We start from the raw sequence: 13,849 nt of genomic DNA, 5'->3' as shown, positions 1-13,849 counted from the left end.
CTACTGGTCAATCCACTCACCGGAAACCCGCAGGACAGAACAGGACAGAACAGGACATGAGGACCTGAGGAGGTTCCTGTCCTCATGGCTCTGGATAATGAAATTCCCATGACCTTAATTTGAAGCGGTTTATCGCTGGTCGACCACCTCTAATTCAATACGAGAGTCTGAGTCATGGGCAAAAAAAAACGCAAACAACATCAGTGACATTAAAGCTAATACTCACCACTAAAGTGTCCCAATTAGTCCAGGGTTCAACTCCTCACATTAGCTTATTTTCCTCCTTAACATTTTGGGTGGAAATAAAATCATTCAGAAATAGACTAATTCATTACCTTACATTTAACCTCGACAAAATGGCCAAGGCAAACAAATAGAGAAGCCGACGATGGATGATTCCAAAGTAAAGACTATGCGTCCACCTCCAGGATATAGCCATCATTGGCCATTACAAGTCCAATGTCAGCATATTTAACCTGATGATGAAGATGATTACGAGCTAATTTATAGGCTACTTGATTTATGTAGCCCGTCTTGAGCCAATATAGGCTAATATGCATGGGGATATAACGGATAAAAGTGGGATTTTGAAGCTCTATTATAATAATAAGGATTAAATTAATATTTGGATATATATCATAACAGTTACCGAATGAAACGACCTAAATTAAGTCGGACATTGCAGGCAGTATTTGGACTGCCCCGTTACGCATGCGTAACTGCGTGTCTGAGCGTCAGCGTCGATGGTCCCCGGTACGCGGTAAAACACATTAAGAGATTATTTATATTTGGCTCTGGCGCGTGTCCGAAGTATCGGGGCCTAGCTGAGCTTTTAAATCCAGATGGTTTCGCTAAGGTACATGTTTACGGATTCTTGGAGATTGTGAGTAAGGAGCGAGCCTGTATCGGTCTGTCCTTCATTAAGGGCCAGTCGGAGGAGAGAGGCATTTATCACGACAGACTGAGCTTTCAGAACCCGGTGTTCCCGCACACACACATACACATATACACAGTTCATTATCTCTCTCCCTCTGAGCTACTGTAACGCCAAATCCTCCTCATTCAGCTCTCTATAACCTATAGAAAAGAGAAAATTGCTCTTATCAAACTGCTATAAATTAAAAGCGTAAGAAAGCACATGGGTCATTTAGCTATGACAGCCCCAGTAATGTAGCCTAGGTAGGCCTATATCATTTCTTTGATTTCTGTATTTATAAAAAAGGTTTCACAGGTCTTTCGTGATATGCTGAACACATTATGTAAATTATAAAAACCATTCGAGTGAACTGAATAAAAAAATGTCATATGAGCAACAGTTATTGTTTGTGGGTCAATTGCACCCAATTGCTAAAACTACAGTAAGAAAGCAATAAGTGTTGCAGCAGAACATTTTCATGATAGGCCTATATCTACCCCAGGAAAGCTACATCACAATTTAATTTGGCAAGTAGGCCTTCAGGACTTGTCATTGTAAGTGATAGGCCTACAACTTTAAACATCAGGTTTCCTTAGTTTGAAGATCACACATGAGCAGCTATTTGTCTTTCAACCAGGAAATTAATTGAAAACTTCTCATTTTTAAGGCTTCTTGCAAATATATATATTTTTTTAGGCCACTTAAACTCAAGGCAAAAAAAATACCATCTAGCATCTGTTCTGAGAAACAGGTTGTTTTGTTCCTCACAGATACGTGCCCACCTAATCTCTTGTGTTGTGGCTGCGGACTCTGACTTGCTGCTAACCCTTGCTGGGCTCCAGTGTGCTCCATGACGCCTCGTACGAGGTCAGACAGAGGACAGCGACTCCACTTCCCGTTTCCCTTCAAAAACTCAACCCCCATATGCTTACAGCAGAGCTTCAGCTTCCCAGAATGCACCTCTCTAGCCAGCTGACCCCGAGGTCGGCAGCTGTCAATCACATCCTCAGCTGGCTCTGCAGCTTCTGGACATAGACTGGAGGATGTGAGGGAGGCCTCTGAGAACAGCCCTGGCTCTGCATATGGGATCATCTCTGTGCATTCATGGCGGGTAATTAAATTAGCTATCCTTCTCCTATTCTAATGCAAACCTCAGGTTGAAGCGCCACCCTGTACGTGAGAGGAAAGGCCTCAGGCAGTGACAGCGAGACAAAGACAGCCAGCTTTTATGAAATACAGAGTTGCACTTCATTCTAGCTGGCAGTGCGTTGGTGTTCATTTGGCTGATCAAAATAACTTCTCTATCGCTGTGCTGTTGGACAATCATTCAAATTGTCACAGAAAAGGTTAGTTCTTTGTTTACTCTCTTGACACGAAATCTATTGTTGTTTTATTTCTCACTTAAAAACATAACAATAGTTGATGAAAAAATATTGATGAAAATCTGATTGTCACTGAAAAATATTTTTGGCAGATCACGATAAAGCTGTGTATATGTACACATGCAAGCCAGTGCCAACTGTGTGTGTGGAGCAGAGAGGATGTAAGGTGTAACAGGGTGTGACAGGCCTGCAGACTGACAGCCCTGCAGAGAGGATGTAGTGGAGGGAGGGGTGAAAGTGGGTCCTATAGCCTGAGGGCCGCAGGGTGCACCAAGAGAGTGCAGGGTCACCTTTATCCATGCTGTCTGTGCCCAGAGCTGGAAGTGCGGGGGCTGAGGTGGGGGGAGACCTGGGACTCCTGACAGGCTGAACTGATTTCCTGTGCAGGGTCATGCCCAGGACAGACTCAAGAGGACAAGAGTTTAGGACCACGGGGAGCATGCTCATGGTATGGACTATGAGTTTTGCTTTTTTATCCCCCCCCCCCCCCATCCCCCCGCTTTTCACAAAGGCTTATATTCTAAAATGTGCACATCTCCATCTGTGGTTATTCATAAATTCAAATTAAGGACAATGCTCTGTATTTTTTATTTGGATGAGATTTTACGTCTCCTTCATTCTGAAAGTCTAACTTTTCAGTTAATGAATCAATGACTGGACCCCCCTCAGGTATAATCAAGCAAGCCACAACTCAGAGAAGTCCACATAGGAGATCGGTTCTTCAGTGAATAACATACCCATAATCCCCTACATCTTAATGCAGTATTCATATAAACAGTGTTACCTGCGGCAGCTCTGAGATCACAGCGCAGACGTTCTTCCACTTGCCCACATTTCTGGAATGCATTTACTCAGCTGGGTCCACGAATCGAAGAGTGCTCTGCTGCCTTGGGCTACAGAGGACATGCTTGTCACGAGATTTGGGAAACATATCCCCCCTGTGTGTACATCTTAAAACTCCCCTCTAACAGAATTATGAGCTTTTTTTTTAATGGGGGGTCAGTCAGACGGTTTGACAAAAGCTAGCAGCTACACCTAGGCTGAAGTTTATGAGATGAATGTACTGCATAGTGTGAGAGGGTAAAAGGCGACACTGGTTGTGATTTACATGACACCGTCCTCTTTTCTAGCCTCTGTGCTCTACTGACCCAAACATGTTAATCCAAGTCATGTTACACATAAATGTCATTAGGCCTTACATCTGAGGTCACTAATCATGTCAAATTTAAAGGAGGTTTTCCTCACCTTGCAGACAGAAATGTCTTTGCAATTTGTGTCCACATGGAGGCTTGGATTTTCATTTTGCTCATTTAATTTAATTGTAGGAGTCTTGCAGTAAAGAGAGGCATGTAAAGAGTATTTTCTGCACATTGGAGCAGGATTAAGATTGTCAGCAGAAGTATTAGCATGTCCTGTTGGTCTAATTCTTGAACAGAACAGTGGCAACGTTCTTCAGCTTTCCTCTTCTTAAAAATTCAAGCCATAATGTAGCAAACGTGAAGCCATCATTCACATGCCATCTTAGCTCCACATTTCTTCCTTCTAACACTTGGATGTTTAATGTGTTCTGTGGACACTTTGATATTCCAGAAACCAGAAATGGAATCAAATGGAGCTTGTGAAGCGTTTCAGCCCAAATGGATTTCATGTTTACACACTTGTCCATCAGCTGAGCAGCCTCAGGTATCCGGGGAGATGTTGAGATGTCCTCAAAGCAAGCAGTGCCGAGTCTGAACCTGGTAAGTGCACTGTGTTTAGACGGGGTTTGTCCAGATCGAAGATAACATACATGTATCAAATGAGTCCAACTCTTTCTGAAGACGTTCAATCAGTGTTGAGTAGCATGGTGAAGAAAACAATACAACTTGTGTCTTTGATATGAAGCATGCATATTTCCTACTTTCACTTTATTATTATTTTTTATATAGACTCGACCAAAACGTGTTCAGTCAAATATATATAGAACAAATAGCAACAGTGCATTCATTAAAACTTGATTTAAAATAAATATAAATGATGTTTAAAAAGGTTATTGTTTTGACATTAGAAGGCTTTATGTTACCTGTTCCATAATGTCTTATAAAGTATTCAGTCCAGACACACAAATGAGGACTATAGTTAAGAGCTGAATGACATGCAAACAGTAACGACCAATATTTACTGTTCGGGCCTAAAGACTCATCGGTAATGTACATTGACTTTACAGTATTTTTGTTTTGTTTTTGCTTTTCTATTATTAATTTTTATTGGTATTTTGATAACATAACAAACGACGTTCGCATAATCAAATCCGGCAAACTATTGGCTTACTTATTGTTAACTTTTTTTAAATGCCGATCGAATAATCGCTTCGTTACTTGAAATAAATTGCCTTCTTCTGAAATAAAAACAGTTCCAATTAAATTTCTTTGTAGCCTACTTTTAAATAGCCTAAATGTCATAAAGGAAGCCGGCTCGTTTCTAAGGAAAAAGTAACCTATTATTATATTAAAGGCTGAATCTGTTCATACTTTAAAGCAGCAAAAACGTAACATTTCTTCAATAAAATGAAGCCCTCGGATGTCATGATTACCCTCTATATTAAATATGGTATGGATTTTGAGTTTGATTTAATATTCAAATTTATCGACTTCGATAGTTTTGTAACTCCCGTTTGCTTTACTGCTGGATAAGTAGATTATTATTATTATTATTATTATTATTATTCCTATTAATAATAATAACAATAATAATATTTACATTTACGTATTTAAAAGCCAAAATTAGCGTCACACACAAGTGTTGCTTTTATAGGCTATATATCAAGTTCATGGTTAAGCGGCTTACGCCCGTTTAAGAATTGATCTCTGCATTAACATGAAACGGAGAAAGAAGAAAATGTAGGCCTATATGAGATATTAAATAGAGCACTGCTCTGCAGTAATGCTCAGATGCCTAAAGTTAAAGAAGCTGTCGGGCTGACTTATCGGAAAAGAAAAAAACGATCTGTAGAATAATGTAGAAACGGAATAAAGTCAAATGAAATAGCTGCATGAAAAAAGTAAAAAATACAATAAAATAAAAAATACTGAGAGTTTCATAATGTCTTTTTGTTTTAAAATGTGTTTGAATAAGTTTAGATTCCGTGCGTAAACGGTTGTGTGTCCCCTCTGCCTGCGTCTCCTGTCCTGCATGATTTGCAGATAAGACCCCTAACAACATATGAAATAGGAATTAAATGGTTAATTGGAGGGACAAAAACCACACGTGATTGAATTTTTGGCGGATTATATCAGACTTCTGGATGCTCTCTCTCTCTCTCTCTCTCTCTCTCTCTCTCTATCTCTCTCTCTCTCTCTCTCTCACACTCACACACACACACACACACACACGCACACGCACTCGAACACAGTCCTTTCCCGGTTTCACGGGTCTTTGTTTCTGATCTGTTAAATCCCACCCACTTGACATGAACACAGAAGAGAAAAAAAGTCTCTCACTCAAGCGCCCACTCTGTCAACGCGCAGTCGCTGTTGTCTAAACTGCTGCTGGATCCGTAAAAGATGGACACGGACAGTTGTTTGCCTTTCTCTTCGCAGAGCAGCAGGAGGACGCCAGAGACCTCTCCGGGTTTGGAGCACCGAGGCTCCGGCTCCTTCCTCTCCTGCGATGAGCTGCAGAAACCCTCACACCTTCCTCCTCCTCCTCCTCTCCCAAACCGCCTCGGTCTGCGCGGGGATCTGTACGCAGCCGCCATGGGGAGGTTTGGTGATGCTGCGGCGGGCTTTACGCACGGCGCTGTTCCGGCCAACGCGCCCGGCTCCCCGTCCAAACACAACAAATTCATGGAGAGTATAAACCAGGATCAGAAGGGGTCAGCGATCAGCGGCAAGCCGGCATTTTATGAGCACAACTCCGAAGGTGAATGCAATTAGTATACTTTGCACGAAATATTACTGATTTAAGAGACACATAGCTTAAACTGTTCACGCTAGCACCTTCTGAACTCCGCAAGTTCATGTTGTTCAAATGTCATTAAAACAAATAGCTTCACTTGGTCCTTTAAAAGAGGGGGTTTCTTTAACAAAGAATAAGAACACAAAGACTAACAGGTAATAGTAAAAACAGGGTTACGCAGTCTAACTAATTTTAACGAAGACTTATAAACTTGAGATTTGACTGATCCGTCTTTGTATGATAAATATAATACTATTAGGTATATATACGCTAATATAGTACAGGCCTGAAGGTCAAATTAGCCTGTTTTATTTGTTAGTTACTTAAGTTATGACAATCCTAGCTTTAGCATAATTATTTTAATTTTGACCTTGAAAAAAGTTATGGCTATGCTGCACACAACTAGCAGTTAAAAATAATTAGAGGTATAAACTAAATAAACTAAATAAAAAATTAACAAATATTTTTAATTTAGATTTAAATTTTTGCAGTTTCTAGGTTTGGTGATATTGTACTTTTCAGCTGATAATTACGTTGAAGTATTCCTTGATTTTTACTGGCTAGGCACATGGAAGCACGATAACAATATCAACATGGTTTCAGCGATGTAAAGTGAGAGAGGTTAAAGGTCAGACTGGCAGAAAGTTGGGTGTGTCATAAGGTGATCCATTTATCTTTACCCTTCTGTATGTTTGCATAAAGATGCAAACATACATATTTTTTCATTCTGGATGCATGTTACTATAATGTCAAATGCGTCAGACTGACTTTTGGAAGGCATGTGCTGAAATGCTGTCAGACTTTTAGGCTTATAGAAGTTCATCCTGTGAAGAAATGTATCAACTGTGTTGAATTGAAGCCTGAAGAAATGGTGTGCTGTTTCACTTTATTTATTGGTGTTGATGATTGTGCAAAGCAGCAGAGGATATGAGCACTGATAAGGTCTTTGTGATATCTGTGTCCAGAATAATATACAACAGCCTGATTCAAGTGACTGCCAAAGAAAGCCAATACACTTTTTTCACAATTAGTTTGGATAATGAAATCAGCTGTGTGGACTGAGAGTGGACATTTAGGACTTTTCATATCAATTCTGCGAAGGAAAGCAAGTATAGTTTTCTCTTCCGTCTCTGTACCTCTCTCTCTCTCGCTCTCTCTCTCACACACACACACACAAGCAGATACACACATATATATATGCTCACACACATAAATTGATTCCCTAATAATTTTTCTTTTGTAAATTAGGAAATTAGCTAAATGACTCTAATGGCATTTAGATCAGAATGTTTGTATGTGCGGAAAAGACATGAGTTTGCCTGTATGTGTGTGTGTGTGTGTGTGTGTGTGTGTGTGTGTGTGTGTGTGTGTGTGTGTGTGTGTGTGTGTGTGTGTGTGTGTGTGTGTGTGCGCGCATGCCTACTTTTTGTTTGCTTTTTTTGAGTTGAGTTCGTACACCTTCAAAGGGAGACATGGCTTCCTGTTTTGTCTACAGTGGACGAAAGGTTCTGGGATTGTGAGACAGGCCAACGCATTCAAACCAACTTTGATCATCTTCACACTAAAGATTTCCTTTTTTTTTTCACTTCATTGTTCCGTGCTTTTACTTTTTGAAATTTCAAAGGATGAGTGAGTTTAAATTTGTACAATTGTTTATAATCCAGTTAAATTATTACAATGCATATTTCTATTGACTGGGGAAATGTGACAAACTATTTCTCGGGGAATATAACATTATTTTTTATTATATTGTTAAATATCCAACATCAATTTAAATATCCTTGACAAATGTATCCAAACACATTTTAGAATCATTTGTATTTTTAGAGGTAAAAATATCCTTATCACAAACACACGTTACTGTGCTACACGAATAAAAAGACAATTCTCCCTTATTATAATAAAGCTTATAGTGAACTCAGCAGCATAAACCTAACGTCAAACTTTGCCAATTTTTTTAGGCTAATACTTATTTTTATTTTTTTAAATTTTGATATTGTAACTATAGCAGATTCATTTCAGACCTGTAAATATTCTATACGCTTTAAGAAACTGCAAAAAAATGTATGTTTTTAAATACTGACGGTAGATTTCACTTAGATTGAAAACCTGAATTTACAGAACATGAAGCCTGGAATTAAGGTAATTAAATTTCAACCACATGTATTTCAGTGTAACACAATTGATCCCAAGGCTCGCAGCATGATGCTTAACCTACACGCTTTAAATTCATCCTCTATTTGCCTTTTCCTGGATTTCAGATAGATCTCCAGTTACACTGAAATGGAGGCAGAGCGGATGTGGGTGCTTGACAAGGGTAAAAGCTACACAATGTCCCGCGGCCCCAGTTTGTAATCTTAACCGAGAATATTTTCAGCATGAACTGCAGTGTGCGTTGGGATCTAATGGACACAAGGAAATTAATGTTGCAATGAGAAGTGCTCTCTGTTGGGCCCCATATTGAATTAAGGGAATAGCAAAGTAATGTCTCGGCTGCCCCCAGTGAGTGAGCGCCTGCAGAAAGACAGAGAGTGATTTTGTTTTGGAGCTCAGGGTTCAACTTAATGAAAATGGACAACAACATCCAAACACTGCAGGAGGAAAAAGCCTTTTCCACGCTCTGTTAACTGGAAGGCAAATGCTTTCACATCTCTCCTCACTGCTGAACGTAAAGGGCAGACTATGTTTTCATAATTTAAACTATTGTGTGCTTTGCTAAATATACATTTGTCATATGATTCAGTACTACAAAAATTAATCCGTCTACTTTTATTTGCATTACACAAAATCACAACAAAAGTTATGACATCCTCTTGACATATAGAGCAGGTTTAAACTGTAGTCTTTGCAGAAGTTCAACTAAATCCTAATTATCTTACTGTTCGTATTTTTTCAAAGACATTGCAATGACCAACCATTGCAAAAAATGCCTTGTTTGTTTGTTTTGAAAGCCCTCCCTAAACATTAAAAAATAAAACTAATCAGACATAGTTTTGTCTTTTTTGCCGTCTTGTTCAAGCTGAACCTAACTTTGAGAGGTACTGGCCTTATTAAGGGTTGTCTGAGCAAATTCAATTAAAACACTGTTTGCTTTAATAACCGTTGTTTGTTGATTTTCTCAGGCATCTCAGTTGAGCCTTTTACGGCAGATCAAGTTTGGGAATCAAATTAAGAAGCATAAAAAACAAGCACGATATTAATTGCATGCAGTGATACCTCACAAACAAAATGTTTGATGTGATAGAGCTGCATTACATTTTAGAACAGTGTGTAAAAGTATAATGCACTGGTTTTTAAAATCTGATCATGGTGAAATTGATGTTTGTACTGGCAGCTCATGTGCAAAGATATTTGATTCAGGGATTACTTTCTGTACAAAAATTGTGCGTTTTAATCCTCATGTTGGAAGGGCGTCTTCAGTATGCTGCTATATTAATCACATTTCAAAAGTTGCATAGGTTTGCGTATTTGTGTTACTCTTAAAAGAATGCTGACAGGTTCACAGTATTTGTCGGGGTCCTGCTCAAACTTTTAACTTTCTGCAACTTCACAAAAGAAATAAACAAGTTGCACAAAGAATTAAAGATTCAATATTTTATATCTAAAGAAGCATCATTGACATTACAAAATTTCAGTCTTCCCCAAAATAAATCAGACTGTTAAAGTCGGACAGCATCAGTGTGGAGCCTGGGACAAATCAAATAAAACACATAACACAATATATTTACTGATCACAACTACAGTATTAGTTATTAAGAGTTGAATATGAATAAATGACCCTTAAAAGTAACATCATAAGATAAATTTAAAAACAATGGGACATTTTTTTTTTAATTTGTTGTAACTTAAAGGAAATGAAAGCAGCCTGAAACCATATAACAATAAATATCATATGAAGCATTGATAGTAAAAACATATAGACTTTGTATGGTAGAGATGCATTTATTTTAAAATGGTGTCTTTTTTCTCTCTTCACTCTGGGCCTCAGTCAGAGACAAAGGAGCTCCAAAGACTATGGGCTATCCTGGTATTGGCACAGACTGCTGTGGAAAGCTGAAAGAGTCCGGAGGTTTACACGGGGACTCTATCGCCGACTCCATCGACTTATCGGGCAAAAACAAGAAGCGGCGCAATCGCACTACGTTCAGCACCTTTCAGCTGGAAGAGCTGGAGAAAGTGTTTCAGAAGACGCACTACCCTGACGTGTACGCCCGGGAGCAGCTCGCCCTCAGGACGGAGCTCACAGAGGCTCGGGTTCAGGTGTGTTAGGGAAACTACATCGTATTTTACTACCCTCAATAAATGACTTGAAGAAATTGTGACACTTTACTGCGGCACTTTATCTTTGTGATTGGAAGGTCTGGTTCCAGAATCGTAGAGCCAAGTGGAGGAAACGAGAACGCTACGGGAAGATCCAGGAGGTCCGCAACCACTTTGCTGCTACCTATGATATCTCTCTTCTCCCTCGCCATGACACATACCAGGTAGGCCACTGGAGATATATCATATATAATGACAAAGGTTAAATATTTAGAGCTTTCTTTTACAAGCTTCCTCCAACCTCTTGAAATTAAATCAAAGCACTCCATTAAATTCCTAATATTTCCCATCCTGTCCCTCCCTCTGTCCAGATGCAGGGCAATCTATGGCCCGGAACAGCTTCAGGAGGCGGCGGTGCTTCGGGTGCTGGCTGTGTCCTGGGTGCTGACTCCATCCCCTCCTCCTGCATGAGCCCGTACCCTCACCCCCACGGCAACCTACAGGGCTTCATGGGCATGCCCACATCCCCCGGCCATCCCCACCACCACCATCACCACCCGCCCCACCATCCCGGCATCAACGGCCTCTACTCGCTCCACAGCTTCCCAGGAGGCCTCGGGCCCCCTTCAATCGAGGGACCAGAGGCCGAATACAAGCCGACCGGCCTGGTGGCGCTACGCATGAAAGCCAAAGAGCCTGGCAGCCTTCTCTCCTGGCCCACATGACCACAATAATGCCAGCTCCCCACTATGCACTGACTGAGCCAAAGCATAATACATTCCCGACCCATACGCAGTCCCTGAAGTACACACCCAGCTCAGCATTGACTCAGATATTCCTCTTAACAAGTATGTAAGCCATCACGGAGACTTTTCACTATTCAGAAGAGAATGGGATAAGAATTTGATTCTTTTTATAAGATTTTCTATTTCTATTAATAGGAACTTTATGTTTCCGTTTTAAGTCGGATATCACAATGCTGAGACCAGGAAAACTTATTTAAGCATGTAAAGATTGTAATTATCATATTAATCATTGTTTTTTTTTTTTAAATGTCTGTTGTGCTTTATAGCGTGAGCAGTAATAAAGGCCTCCATCTTAATCATGTTTCTCATTCAGTAGGAAGCTATTTTCAGAAACGGGGACAAAAATATTTAACAATGGTAACATCTGCTGGAATAATTTCACCCATTACAAGACGTAAAAAACGATAACCCAGCTAAGCAAAGTGTGTGTCAAAAACACAACTGTGATGTGGCTGTGTGACATACAGTAAAATGCTTCAGTGTGGTTGCCAAAAGCCAAAGATGTCTGCTGTGCAGGAAGTGAGTTTCTTTGTATTCTGGAAGGCTACACAGAGACGGTACATGTGCAGCCTACTTTGCCTCTCCTCAAGAGGCCTTAAGGTTGGCAGCTCATGTATCAGGGGAAAGTGGCTGATTCATTAATGGAAAAATAACTGTGTGACCACACCTCACTGTTGATGATGATCAAGGAGTGAGCCAAAGATGAATCACAAATAACTCCACATTTGATCAACTGGGTCATGAAGTACAGTGAAACCTGAGAAATCAGGGATTCCAAGAGCCAAGAGCATTTTTTACTGGGTGATATTTATTGAGGTCAGTTCAGTTGCCTTTTGCTTTTCTTCATAACTGCTTTACTTTATTCATTTGTTGGCTTTTTAAAGAAGACAATTACATAAATGCGTTGCTGTTACATGTACTCTAAATGCACTCCTAATAATTGTTTTCAGAAAATCTTCTTGTGCTCACCCCAAACAATTTACTTTATTGTCAGGGAAACACTGAACTGCATGGTACCATCCCATCTGGTGTAAATTACTAAATACCAACATATTCATGTCAGATGTGCAAACATTTCAATCTGTATGCGAGTGAAAATGCAACTTGAATTGAGGAGTGGGGTGGGGGGAGTTCCAGTGGTGGACAAAGCCCTCTGAAGCTGCACTTATACTCCCCAGGAGTGTACATGGCTTAAGGGTGAATGTATTGGCTCTTCTTTGCTCGCTTCACCGTGACAGCCGTGCTGGAGCACATTAGCTGCCATTCCCTTTTAGTCTGTCCCGGGGTTTTGTGAGAGCAGCTAACATGTGTTTCCAATAGAGGAATGCACAAACCCATCAGAAACACTTTCCACACCCACAGCTTCAAATTCCACCCAGGCCCTGGGAGACAGCAACTCTTACTGGAGTAACATAGATGCCCCACTCCCCGTGATTAAATCTCAGATTAAGAAAAGGAGATAAGAAGAGCAGTCAGTGGGGATAAGGGATTGGGTGATGGCCATCTTTAGGAAAGCTGAAGAAATAGCGCTCAGCTTAGAAGGGAGCAGGTAAATCATATGTTTGTTGAATAGAAATAAAAAAAAGGAAATTTATATTTGAACTTTTTAACACTTTTAGGATATTTGCAAATTAATATCTCAATACTTGATATTGTGGTCATATTATTCCTAAACCTCTTCCTACTATAGGTATACATTTGTTTTGATTAAGTGTCCTTTAAGTGACAGTGGTAAAGCTTTGATCTGTATTGGCTCAGTAAATCAGGCTACAAAGTTCTGATCTGATTTGTCAGGAAATAAATGAAAAGGTAAAGTTTAGACTGTACAGTGCTGCGAGCACTTATTAACTAACCATCACTCTTGTGTGGCAGGGTCATTGGGTGAAGACTGTCACACGAGTCAGGAAATTACTTTGCCCTGCAGTCTCATTAATGGACACAAAAATATGATTGAATGCTCAGTAAAATCGGTAAAGCTGCCCGCTGGTCCACCGTTCTATAAGCTTTGATGTTAACAAGATTGATCTTGGCCTTGAAGTGCAACTATTGTGACACACAAAGATGCTTGTATTTGAAGTAGTAGAACAGCATTAACATGTCCCACTAAACTAAACAATGTGGTTAAGCACACAACAGTGAAGTAAGGAAAGTGAAACAATCATGAAATAGAGCAGCTTCCAAATGTTTGACTGTAACATTTCTGTTAGTATTTAATCATCAGCAGGAAAAAAAATAATTCAGGTTAAAAAAATCCCTACATTGAGTTGACCAATTAATGCAGAATTGTTTATTACAAAAGCAGTGTAAAACTGGTTGATAGAAACAGTGAACTCAGCTAAGTGTGTGGAAAAGAATGTTAGGACTCTGAGCAGTCAAATATGAGTTGTGTTGTCTTTACAGTTAAAAAGGAAACTCTTAAAGTAACCAAAATGTTGAGAAATAATCTATAACATGTTGTCATCTTTACACTTAATTTATTTACAATCATCTTGATTTGTCTATAGAGCAAATAAGTGCTCATACAGGGACTTTATCAGGGCTACTTTAGG

General features: G+C 39.8%; 1 protein-coding gene across 1 annotated transcript; it reads left to right on the top strand.

Annotated features, from left to right (window-relative positions):
- The first annotated feature begins 2,124 nt into the window (after positions 1–2,124).
- alx3 (ALX homeobox 3) lies at positions 2,125–12,119 on the top strand. The gene is made up of 6 exons (XM_020657106.3): positions 2,125–2,262; positions 3,889–4,037; positions 5,877–6,198; positions 10,223–10,494; positions 10,593–10,718; positions 10,866–12,119. Exons 2-6 carry the CDS (start codon positions 4,002–4,004, stop codon positions 11,217–11,219), a joined length of 1,110 nt encoding a protein of 369 aa, XP_020512762.3. The 5' UTR covers positions 2,125–2,262; positions 3,889–4,001; the 3' UTR covers positions 11,220–12,119.
- The last annotated feature ends 1,730 nt before the right edge of the window (positions 12,120–13,849 follow it).

This window comes from Labrus bergylta, chromosome 12 (genome assembly GCF_963930695.1).
Source record: "Labrus bergylta chromosome 12, fLabBer1.1, whole genome shotgun sequence".
Classification (NCBI taxonomy): Eukaryota; Metazoa; Chordata; class Actinopteri; order Labriformes; family Labridae; genus Labrus; species Labrus bergylta.
The sequence above is the reverse complement of the archived record's forward strand: the minus strand, read 5'-3'. Positions and strand labels throughout refer to the sequence as shown.

Excerpts from the sequence above, each read along its gene's own strand:
- alx3 (XM_020657106.3), top strand. The coding sequence starts at position 4,002 with ATGTCCTCAAAGCAAGCAGTGCCGAGTCTGAACCTG. Across the intron at positions 10,495-10,592 it reads TCACAGAGGCTCGGGTTCAG|GTCTGGTTCCAGAATCGTAG; the intron begins GTGTGTTAGGGA and ends TGTGATTGGAAG. Across the intron at positions 10,719-10,865 it reads CTCGCCATGACACATACCAG|ATGCAGGGCAATCTATGGCC; the intron begins GTAGGCCACTGG and ends CCCTCTGTCCAG.